This window comes from Lissotriton helveticus, chromosome 12 (assembly GCF_964261635.1).
Source record: "Lissotriton helveticus chromosome 12, aLisHel1.1, whole genome shotgun sequence".
Taxonomy (NCBI): Eukaryota; Metazoa; Chordata; class Amphibia; order Caudata; family Salamandridae; genus Lissotriton; species Lissotriton helveticus.
The window spans coordinates 14,202,457-14,215,113 of NC_136073.1; the positions used below are offsets into that span (position 1 = coordinate 14,202,457).

The 12,657-nt window shown below is 48.3% G+C and overlaps 1 protein-coding gene across 1 annotated transcript in view; it reads left to right on the top strand.

Moving 5' to 3' along the window:
- Window positions 1-4,943: 4,943 nt before the first annotated feature.
- MIER2 (MIER family member 2) overlaps window positions 4,944-12,657 on the top strand; it is a 33,798-nt gene continuing 26,084 nt past the window's right edge. The window contains exon 1 of the mRNA XM_078669222.1: window positions 4,944-5,016. Coding sequence (XP_078525348.1) covers window positions 5,008-5,016 — 9 coding nt within the window. The 5' untranslated portion in view covers window positions 4,944-5,007. The remainder of the gene's footprint in view (window positions 5,017-12,657) is intronic.

Below are 12,657 nucleotides of genomic sequence, written 5' to 3' on the forward strand. Positions count from 1 at the left end.
CCTCTGTTTTGTCATTCTGGCTTCTGCTGTGCCCTTGCATGCATTTGTTTTGTCCTCTACCTTGCTTTCTGCCCAGTAATCTTCTGCTCAACCTTTTAGACCTCTGTCAGCAACTTGAGTCTACTTTGTCGTAATGCCTCTTTTCTTATTCCCTCAGATCCGTGTTCTGCCCCTCTTGTTTCTGCCCACCAGTTCACCGTTGCGATTTCATGCCGCTGTGCTAATATTGGGGGCTTCTTCTCGCCTCTGCCCTCTCAAACCTCAGTTTTGCCCCTCTTGCCTCACTATAACGCCCTTGGTGCACAGTTCTGCCCCCCTGGTCTCTGTTTTCCTTTAAGACCACTGTAGTGTTCTCTGAGCCTACCATGCGCCTCCTCTGATCTGTTGTACCATTCAGGCTTTTAATTTGCCCCATATTTAACTTCTGCCTTTGCCCTTCCCTCTAAAGCCTCTGTTCTTTCTTTTTGGTCTCCATTCTGCCCCTTCTGCCTCTGCCCTGTATCTAGACTCTTGCTCTACCTTTCAGGCCTCTGTGTTCTTACAGTCCTCTGTTCTGCCCCCATTCCTATGTCCTCTCCGTCAGTCCTCTGTTCTACCTTTCACACTTTTTCAGTCTCAAGCCTCTTTTGGTCCCCCAAGACCCCTGTATGCTGCTCATTTCTCTACTCTACCCACAAACTTAATTTTTGCCTTATAGGCCTCTGTCTAGTCCACTGAAGCCTCTCACCTGGCCCTTCAGGTGTGGTATGCAATTCATGAATCTATTCTGCCCCGTTATGTCTCTCTGTGGCCTCTTCAGATCTTTCTGCTATACATGCTTTTGCAGGGCCTCTGTTCTGACCCACAAGCCTCTCTGTTGCCACCTCAGATCTGCTCTGCTTCTCTCGACTCTCTTCTGTCACCTCTCATCTGTTCTGCCCTTCTTGCTCTGGCCTCTAATCTGTCCCCCAGGCCTCCCTGTTACACCCTTAAGTATGTTCTTCCCTTTAGTGTTCTCGACTTTCTTCTCCTCTGAGCTTCCTTCTGCCCCCCAGAACTCTCTTCTGTCACCTCACATCTCTTCTAGCCTTCTTACGCTTATTCCGCCTCTCTTCTGCCCCTCAGCACTCTCTTCTGCCACCTCACATCTGTTCTACCCCTTCTGCTTCTGTTCAAGCCTCTATTCTGCCCCTCATGCCTCTTTGTTGACCCCTAAGGTCTGTTCTTCCATTAATTGTCCTGTTCTGGTCTCTCCTCTGACCCACGTGACTCTCTTCTGCCACCTCTCATCTGTCCTGCCCTTCTGGCTCTGGCCTCTACTCCGACCCTTAGGCCTCTCTGTCCCACCTTAGGTCTTTTATTTCCGTTAGTGTCATATTTTGGCATCTCTTCTGATCCCAAGGACTCTCTTCTGCCCCTCAGGGCTGTCTTTTGTCACCTCTTATGTGTTCTGTCCTTCTTGCTCTGGCCTCTATTCTAGTCCCTGTGCCTCGCTGTTACCCCCTTAAATCTGTTCTTTCCTTTAGTGCTCTGTACTCTCTTCTCCTCAGGACTTCCTTCTGCACCCGAGGACACTCTTCTCTTCTCTCACCTCACATCTCTTCTACCCTTCATGTTCTTATTCTGCCTCTCTTCTGCCCCTCAGGACTCTCTTTTGCCACCTCACATCTATTCTATCTCTCCTGTTTCTGTTCTATTTTGCTGCCCATGCCTCTCTGTTGACCCTTAGTGCTGTTCTTCTCTTTATTGTCCTGTTCTGGTCTCACCTCTGACCCTCGTGACTCTCCTCTGCCACCTCTCATCTGTTGTGCTGATGGAGCAAGGATTCGCACGTAAAGCGACTTGCTTGTATCAAGAACCTCAAATAATGTTAATAAGTATAACCAACCAGTTTGTGTTACTAATATTGCACATTTCTACACTACACGGGGTGTCCCAGTGATGCTTGCCTATGTGTTTACTTATCCTAAAACGCTTGCCATTAAAATGGCTGCTGCTATGCGGAAATTTCTTCTACGCATGCGTCAGTCACACTCACGTGACGTGACGTACTCACAGTTCTGGTGGGAAATCTTTGCGCTTGCGCACTAGCTCTAAAATGGCCGCTCTGTGTCCTCACATGTCTGATGCTTGCACTGCAGCTTTTGCTGTGCTGTTTGTCTTTGCACTAATCCTAATGCTATAGTTATTATAAAGTAATGGGAGTCATATAGGGATTCCTGGTATACAGTGTACTCATTTATTTCTGTGTTCTAAATTGTTTTCCTTTACTTTTCATGTATCGAATCCTTTGGGCCTGGAAGGCACTAACTACCCCATCTTAGAAGTCCCTACTGCGCATGTCACCCTGGCAGAGGGAAGAAAACCTTGTACCAGTGGAACCCAGCCAGCTGGCTGCCACAGCCAAGATGCTCCTGGGAACCGACCTGTAACCCAGCAAGATAAAGCTGAACTGTACTTCATTTGAAACAATTGTAATACATTTTGTATTAGGCATTGTTAGGTGAACTGTAGATGTCATGGGAACCCCAAATTCAATAGGCGGTCCCAAAAGATGTAAATTAGGGCTTGAGAAAGTCAAATCCTGGTTGGTGTGTTGACCTGTCCTACCTTTGGACCAATCGAAATTGGGAATTCTTACACTTGCAACATTTGGGGGGTGGTACATTGACCCGTAAACAGTATAACTAGCCTAGGTTTAGCTAGAGAATTTGTCCGACTTGTCCGAATAGCTGACCTGTCACTGACCCAACGCACTCAATAGCTGATCCTGAAACAGAGGTGCTGCGGAGCATTCTGTCACACTGTCTCACAGACCCATTGGGGGTTTTGAGAACCTTAAGTGCTGGCGGAGCACTTTGCTGGGAAATTCGATAACCCAATCGGGGTTTTGACTGATAGCTGCAGAGAGGGTGTAGCGCAGGCGTTGCAACTGAACTGCGGGTGCTGGTCTTACCTTGGTGATCCTGTCCTGATCCTAATCTGGTTTTCCTGTCCTGGGTATCCATTCTGCACCTGCTGGCCTACTGGCGACTGTCTTTCCTGGGGTTCCTACTGTCCTTAACTGACCCGTGGCCAGGGTTGGTCTCCACATCGTTCTAGGTAAATATAAATCTGAGGGAACCCATTACGCATTCTCCTTTTCTTTGCTTTTAAATCGTACTTTCACATTGTTCCTTGTCCTACCTTCCCTGTGCTGACCAATGATAAAGTCCTACATTTTAGTTGTTATATTAGCATGTTCCATTTTCCCTATCCTATAGGTACATTTCCTACATACAGTTCATGAAATATAGATGTTCCTTTTCTTTACCCATTCCTTTAGTTGATTAATGTGGGTACTCTGAAGTATATAGCGTGTTTCGTTTTTACCTTCCCTATAGCTACATGTTACCTTCTAATTTTCTATAGACTGATTAAAGTTCTTTTAACTTACCCACCTTCGAGGGGTAAATTAAACTGTGAGATTCTAGTATGTTCCTTATTTTCTCGTCCTTTAGTCACTCCATATCAAGTCTAATTTCTGAAAGTTCTTATTAGTATGTTCCCTGTTCTTACCTTTCCTTTAGAAATCTAAATGGTGGGCATACTTTTTTTTCCGCATAGCTACTCGATATTCACGCTCCTGATTATAAATAGTTTAATTTCTGTAAATCTTTTACTTTCTGACCTTGAAGAAAATTAGATTAAGACTTTGAAAACTTCCCGTGTCTCTGGTTATTATATGAGTGCAAACATAGTAAATGGTATTTGTATTTTATGTCTGCCTTTCTTTTACAGCTAGCTCCCATGTCCATTGTGATCATAGGTACCCGTAAAAGTGGATTGGTAAGTCGGGTACATTGGAAATAAATAGGAAGGAATATGGGTTACTGGTAGTAGAGTGTAAGGTTACCCGATTAATAAATATGGTGAATTGAATTTATAGGCCCAATGTGTATATGGTAAAATTATAGTCGGGTGACCTGCGCGCTCTATCAGTGCCCTTCTTGTTCTGGCCTCCATTCTGCCTTTTAGGCCTCTCTGTCCCACCTTTAAACTGTTCTTCCCTTTAGTGTCATATTCTGGGGTCTCTACTGCTCCTAATAACACTCTTCTGCCCCTCAGGGCAGTCTTCTGCCCCCTCTCTTCTGTCCTTGCCTCTATTCTGCCCCTGGGGCCTCTCTGTCCCACCTTAGGTCTGTTATTTGCTTTAGTGTTATATTCTGGAGTCTCTTCTGTCCCTAATGACACTCTTCTGCCCCCTCTCTTCTGTCCTTGCTCCTATTCTGCCCCTTAGGCCTCTCTGTCCCACCTTAGGTATGTTCTTCCCTTTAGTGTTATATTCTGGAGTCCCTTCTGCCCCTTAGGGCAGTCTTCTGCCCCCTCTCTCCTGTCCTTGCTCCTATTCTGCCCCTGGGGCCTCTCTGCTGCCCTCTTATGTCTGTTCTGTCCTTTAGTGTGTCATATTCTGAAGCCTCTTCTGCTCCTAATGACACTCCTCTGCCCCTTAGGGCAGTCTTCTGCCCCTCTCTTCTGCCCTTGCTCTTATTCTGCTCTTTTTGCCCCTTAGGCCTCTCTATCCCACCTTAGGACAGTTCTTTCCTTTAGTGTGTCATATTCTGAAGCCTCTTCTGCCCCTCAGGGCAGTCTTCTGCCCCCTCTCTTCTGTCCTTGCTCTTATTCTGCTCTTTTTTGCCCCTTAGGCCTCTCTATCCCACCTTAGGACAGTTCTTTCCTTTAGTGTGTCATATTCTGGAGTCTCTTCTGCTCCTAATGACACTCTTCTGCCCCTCAGAGCTGTCTTCTGCCCCCTCCCTTCTGTCCTTGCCTCTCTTCTGCCCCTGGGGCCTCTCTTCTGCCCCTGGGGCCTCTCTTCTGCCTCTCTTCTGCCCCTGGGACCTCTCTGCTGCCCCCCTGAGGTCCTTCCATCCCTCTAAGTCCCGCCCCAGAGCTCGGCCCGTCCATCATCCCCGGCAGCCAATCGCCGCGCCGCGCCTGATCCGGGTCCTGCGCCGCTCGCGCACTCGGATCGAGGGAGCCGGCGCCATGGCGGAGGTGAGCGGAGCCGAGGCCGCGGCGGCGGGGGGGTGGAAGGAGGGGCGGGCCGGGGGCTCCCCCGGGCGGGGGGAGGGGGCAGAGCTCGGACCGGGACCCTCGGACCGGAGACCCGGCCCAGGGGGCCCCCGATGGCGCCCCCCAGGATCCCAGCTGCCAAATACTGAGCCATTGGAAACGACCAGGCTGCCAGATAGTGAGCTCTCCGGTCTGCGCATGCGCGACCGGAGCCCCGCCCCTTTCGAAACTTTCCAGCCTGCGTGTGTCCCCCCCGAGCCCATCTCCAGGGGAGGGAGAGGCCCCCCCCGCAGCAGAGCAGGCACGGGGGGAGCCCAGCACCCCGCACCGTGCGCGAGAGCCTGTGCGGGCCAGTGTGCGGGCCCGGGCTGCAGCCACCGGGCCTACTGAGGCATCCCCCCTCAAACATGCCAACGGCTGCAGCGTCATGCCATGGCACGGGGGGACATGGGCATGCAATGGCCCTGCGGGTGCATGGGCTGCACAGCAATGCACCTGCACAGCCTGTGCACAGCAATGCACCTGCACAGCCTGTGCAGAGCAGTGCACCTGCACAGCCTGGGCACAGCAATGCACCTGCACAGCCTGTGCAGAGCAGTGCACCTGCACAGCGTGTGCAGAGCAATGCACCTGCACAGCGTGTGCAGAGCAATGCACCTGCACAACCTGTGCACAGCAATGCACCTGCAGAGCAATGCACCTGCACAGCCTGTGCACAGCAATGCACCTGCAAAGCCCGTGCAGAGCAATGCACCTGCACAGCGCGTGCAGAGCAATGCACCTGCACAGCGTGTGCAGAGCAATGCACCTGCACAGCGTGTGCAGAGCAATGCACCTGCACAGCCTGTGCACAGCAATGCACCTGCACAGCCTGTGCAGAGCAATGCACCTGCACAGCGTGTGCAGAGCAATGCATGTGCAGAGCAATGCACCTGCACAGCCTGTGCAGAGCAATGCACCTGCACAGCGTGTGCAGAGCAATGCACCTGCACACACTGTGCAGAGCAATGCACCTGCACAATACATTGGCTCCATTGTAGTGCAAGGCCAGTGTGTGCAGCTGCTGTGCCATGCAATGGTACAACGTCCATGAGCTGCAGAGCTATGCAATGGCACAGTGTTTGCATGTGCTGCAGAGCAATGCAGGGGCCGTGTGTCATGCACTTAGGCTTCTGTGCCTAAGTTCTGTCATGCATTGGCACAGCCAGCGTACACATGGGCGGCAGATCGCAGCAGTGGTACAGTGTGTGCATGTGCTGCAGAGCAATGCAAGGGCGATGTGTCTTGCACTCAGGCTGCAATGCATAGAAACTGACATGCTATGCACACAAGCTGCAGAGCAGCGCAAGGGCGGTGTTTCATGCACTTAGGCTGCTGTGCAATGCAACTGTCATGGCATCTACATGGGCTGCAAAGCAGTGCAAGGGTGGTGTCTCATGCACTGAAGCTTCTGTGCAGTACAGCTGCCATGGCGTGTATATGGGCTGTTGAGCAGTGCAAGGGCGGTGTGTCATGCACATAGGCTGCTGTGCAATGCAACTGCGACTGCATGTACGTGGGCTGCAGGGCAGGGCAAGAGTGGAGTGTCATGCACTTATGCTGCTGAGCAATACAACCATCATGGCATGTACACAGTCTGTGGAGCAGTGCAAGAGTGATATATCATGCACCTAAGCAGCCGTGCAATGCAACTGCCATGGCATGTACTCTGGCTGCAGAGCAGTGCAAGGGTGCTGTATCCTGCACTTTTGCTGCTGTGCAATGTCACCATCATGGCATGTAGACGGGCTGCAGAGCAGTCCAAGGGCGATGTGTCATGCACTTGGACTGCTGTGCAAAGCAACTGCCATGGCATGCACATGGGTTGCAAAGCAGTGCAAGGGTGGTGTGTCATGCACTTATGCTGCTGTGCAATGCAGCTGTCATGTGTATGGGCTACATAGCATTGCAAGGGCGATGTGTCATGCACTAAGGCTGCTGAACATGGGTTTAAGAACTCACTGCAAGTAGGTTCCTGTTGCATACAGGCCTCAAAGCAGTGCGAGTGGGTGCATCGTGCACATCGCAGTAGAGCAATGCAAGGGTAATAAATGGTGCAAATATGCAAGTAGGTGCTTCGTCCACACAGGTAGCACAACCGAGAAAGAGTGATGAATGATGCACAAAGGCGTCTTTGCAGTGCAACTGCGACAGCATGTATACAAGCTGCACAACTCAATGAAAGTATGTGCACCAGGCAATAGGAGGGCCTCCGTGCACATTGGAGGGGTGCATTATGCACGAGGTCAGTGAAGGATGCACAGGTTGCTGCGCTGGACACCCTGAACATACCTGCGGAACACTGCAAGTATTGCTATATTCACAAATATTGTGGTGCTATGGAAGAACGTTTGTGCTCAGTGCAAGGACCGAACTGTTAAGATGGCTGCAGATGTAGAACCTATAGTGCACACTTCAAAGTCGTAGAGGGAAGCGCAAGTGTTTGCAGTGCGATTACGATGCAGTGCCATTCCAGAGGTTGCAAGACGGAGGGAAGTTGCATTGAAATCCGAGTGTGTGCAGCACAAGGTGTGCATTTTACCAAGCAGTAGATTGCAATGTCGAGCAATGACTACGAAGCAGGGCTTGCAATGCAACGCCAGTTGGTGCACTGCATGCCGATGTGGGTTCAGTGAACAGCAAGCGGATGCAGTGCACACTACAGAGGTAAAATAAGATGTTTGTAGGGCAGTGCAAGGGGGCAAGTCGCCTCCCCGAGCACCATAATACATTAACCCCTGTTTGAGGCACTCGCTCTGTTATGTTGGCTATATCATCTTGGAGGTAGGTACACTTGCAATCCCGTTACAGATGTTATTCCTGAGCAGTATCCCCTATAAGGTGTAGCTCGCTCTCTGAAATATCAGTGATGCAAACCTAACCCGAATTGGTAGACTCCAAAGGAGGAGATGACAACACGATGCTTAGAACTGTATTTGGTAAAGTGCTACAATAAAGATCACGGGGTTGCCCACCCTGCCTTTATCATAGTCCAAACCATGTTGTTAGAAGAGGGTGGCAATCCAACCACATCCTGTTGAGATTTATGAAATCCACTTTGATTATGGAGAAGTGGAGAAGCGTGGCTCAATAGTTAGAGCGGCAGACCCTGATGCAGCGGTCTGGCCCGTGACCAGGGTTCAATTCCCGCCTCGGCGGCTCTTGGACTCAATTTCCCCTGACCTGATAATTCTCGCCTCGGTGCTTATTCTAATCATGGATCCCACTCTGCAACTCTGGGCAATAGCTTGCTTAATCTCCACAACGGCCCCAGCAACGCTTGGATGCCTGGCCTCCACCTTGGGGGTGCCCATGAGTGGACATTTCACAGGAAAGCCAGGATGGGTTCCACAGCGGTATGAGTACAGCGCTACGAGACCTATGGGTAGAAGTGCGCTAAATAAATACAAACACATTTACAGTTACATTATGATCTCATTTTTCTGCTGTGTTTGTGACCAGTAGAGACGCTCATCACTTGGGCATCTCGGTTGAGTCAGTCGTTCCCTCTTTACATCGCTATCAGTCTCCTTTGCTTGTCTTAAGCACTGAACCATGAGAGATAGATTTAGGTGGGGACAGTCGATTGCATCTGTAGATGACTTAGACCTGCCTCACCAAAGAGTGGGCCTACTAACAGGTGCCGGATCCGTACTGTCAGCGACTGCCTAGGCACAGCTAGGATCACTTAGTTTACTCCAGATGTAACTCTGAGATTAACAGAGCAAGATTTTTCCCTCAGTAGATGCGCTGTATCTGGCTGCTCTTTGCCTATCAGGATTCATACTCTAAGCATGGTAGTCCAACATGAATTCTTAAGAACCTTAAAACTACCACATACCGTACAAATTTGTCACAATATCTTCTCGCTGCTAACTCAGATAAATGACTATACCAGCGCGTGCCCGTGTCCAGGATCATACGTTCCCTAATAAACATGTAGATAAGCTGCAGCTAATGCCCGTGGTTTTGTGGATCCAACCGGACAATAAAATCTAGATGTCTTCTTTCAAGCAGAGAGACATTCCTGCCTCTCCCACTGGGCTAAACCTGCCACTTGTTTGTTGGCTTTTCATAGATACCAAGTTCTGCCTAGGAATAGATAGGACAGAATAAGTGTCAAAGAAGCTAGAAAAAATACGGAGCGATCACATTGAATGCACAGGGCTAGTTGCCTCCAAAACACACACCTCGAGTGTCCAAAACTCCACAAATAAACTTTTAAGTGATGTATCATTACCTGTCAGCAGTAAAGCAGTAGAGGAACTGACCAACATCACCGATCGTGTGCCTTGCCTCCTTCAAAGAGCTTCTGCTTCTGCATGACTTTAATTTGCAGTGGAATGCTGATTCTGCAGTAACTGCACAGTTTTCTTTTTTTTCGAGAGGGCTTATTAGAACCGTCACAAAAACTCACTCATTGCAAGGGATCTAATCTAGCCTTGGCCTGGTTATAGCAAACTCACACGTGTGTCAGTGGAAGTGCAAGTTGACCGGTCCGGTCACTCCATAGTACTTTAATACTCCATAGCCTTCATCTCTAAAGTGAGCCGGTAATCTCTAGCAAGTAGAAAAGGAGCAGGGATGTAGGAATACATCATTGGATAAGTTGAGCCCTGCTATCTTCACACTAACTCCTCTAAAGCAAGAGTAACAACAGCCAAAGGCTGATTCACACCTTCCTAAAAGTTGAAAGAATAACCTATTTGTTCCCTCAAAAGCCTTTGCCCTCCCTGGCCTGAAATCTAAAGCAGCACAGGGAAAAATACAAATCTACATATTGCACGCGAAGGCTACCTTCTTTAAAACCAAATCAAATCGTCAACAATCGGACCGGAAAAGTCTTCAGCGTTGGTGGATCTCAAATTCCAAATACTCCTAAATATGATCACATATCTAATTAGTACTCGTGAAAAATTGCTGACTTCTTCAAGAAGATGTGAATGGTCTTAAGTGTGATTGCCTCTGCAGTGACTGCTCCTTGTCCTGTCGTATCTACTCCAGACCCTAATGTTGCCTCAGATAATTGACTTTGTGCAATTGAGTCTCCTTCGTGTTTGCAGGGGAAGTTATGTTTTCCAGTGTGATCTGTCGAGCTACCCATTCGATACCACCGATTCTGTCCAAAGCTGTCTGCTCCTCTCGCCCACTGCAGAAATGGATCATTAACTCCACCTTTCACCATGGTGGAGAAGTGTGGCTCAATGGTTAGAGCTGTAGACCCTGGTGCAGAGGTCTAGCCCGGGACCAGGGTTCAATTCCCCGCCTCGGCGGGTCTTGGGCTCAAAATTCCACGGACCTGATAATTCTCGCCTCGGTGCCTATTCCAATCATGGAGTCCCACTCTGCAACTCTGGGCAATAGCTTGCCTAATCTCCACAATGGCCCCCACAACGCTAAGGATGCCTGGCCTCCACCTTGGGGGTGCCCAGGAGTGGACACCTCACAGGGAAAGCCAGGATGGGTTCCACAGCAGTATTCGTACAAGCGCCTTGAGACCCTTGCGGGTGAGTAGTGCGCTATACAAGTATCAGTTTTTTTTATTTACATGACCACGTGCCAAGAAGGGCATGAAAAGGCCTGGGCGTAGGTGAAGCGTGCCTCCTGGTCCCATCCTTTTGAGAAGGAGCCGTATGATCTAGAGCTTCAGACTCTTACGCATGCTAGGAGACAACGCTTGTTGCACCTTTGAAGCATGCTTTCGGATTTCATGCGACGTCTGTTGTCAATATGTCATGAAAAACACGTGATTGTATTTCATCTTGACCTCTACGAATTCTGTGTAGAGTTCTTCAGTAAGGGCGGTAACTACTATATAGAATATGTATCATGGGAGAATTAACATACATTTATTAAATTTACACTTCCGCTAGAGGTGTCTTCTTGGCATCTTTGGTCACTTAAATTACTAAATAGGTGTCATTACCTTGGATAAGAAGTCGCAGTTCACAAATGTTTTAATTTAAATTGGCCAATGGTGTTTGGGTGCGGCTCATTTTCACACAGATCCGTGCTTGCGCTGCCACGATGGCTGTTTTTGATGACCTGTGGATCACCCAGAGCAGGTGGCACTTTCATCTTCTTAGTAGTAGTTGGTTCACTGGGGCTGGATCCAGTCATGAATGCTTCAGATGTTGAAACTGCTTCGTCTGAGATCACAGTTTGGTCTGATCGAAGGGTAAAGCTTGAATTCTATCTGCCCATAAACCCTGGCAGGTCAATGGTACTGCACTAAGGGGCAGATGGGGCCAGCCTTTAGGTATTTGTTTGCACCAGCATGCAGCCTTTTGACCCCTTTGGAGCGCCATGTAGCTGTATTACATGAAAAGAGGGAAATCACTTCCTTGTTACTTGCTGTTGGTCAGCAAGTCAGTTCTTAACTTTTTTTAATAGGAGGACCCCTCCTCTGAATCTCTACAGGTAATCTGGGACATCGATGTAAGCCACTTTTGCAACCTCAACCTCAAAATAATACACAAACAAGCATGTATACACCAAGCTCATACTCAAATGATAGAATATATTCTATTTCATTCACAAGAAAAATATACTAAAATCAAAATGTAATTTTCATTTGAAGATTGAAGCTTTTCAATGTATAAAACATGAGGCAATATTCTAGACTCTACTATCACTTTGTCTTTTTTTCTCGTAACACAAGCTCTATTTTTGGTAGGTCATGCTAATGCTTTAGGCGAGGCCACCGATTCTCTGTGTAAGATTCTCTTTGCTGTTATGGTGCTCCCATCAGTTGAGGATACAAACTTATTTTTAGCCGGCACTTTTTAAACTCTTTCACATTTACAGAATTATTTTTTTAAATTCCAATTTTACCTGTTACATATATGTACTTTATTAACGTGCTAATATTTCCTTTTCTAAGGAGTCGTGGTGTAGGTGACAGCTGCATGCTGAACAAGGCAGTATTAATGAGTTATTACATTTGTTGATCATTAGTTCCTAATAGTTGTTCTCGTTACACTGAGTAGAAAGGTTAGTAGTAGGGGAGTTGTAGGGGAAGGAAATCCAGTAGTTTGTCCACGATTGGAGTGCGGACAGCCAACGTTAACAGGAGCTCCAAGCGTGGCAAGCGGGAGTCCGTATCTCAGTTGTATGGGTATTTAGCCACTAATCATATTTTACGAGGGCCTTGGTGGGATTTGGATTTGATGGCCTCTGACCAGTAAAGGCAGTGTATAGAAGTATAGCTTGGCCACAAATAGATCTTTAGAGATTTTATGGATAGTTGGGAGTCTGGCATGCTAAGACCTACAGAAAGACTGACTGAGAAAAGGGTAGTGGATTGTTAGGACTGAGGGTGGTATTTTAACCTCTGCAAGCTTTTCAGAGATATATTGCAAGGAAAGGTGAGGCATGATTTCATATCTCATCTATGTGTAATGTTAAGCCCTGTCCTCACATTGGTCACCAAGGGGGTCAGATACTGCTGTAACTGTTTGTGTGCAGCCACAGCTCTGCTCAGCTAAAGAGGAGTATGATTTTCACAGACAGTGGTCTTTCATGGGATTCCACAATGGGTCGCAGGTGTTCGCAGGGTAGTAGCACGTAGTGGTCTGTGTCTCC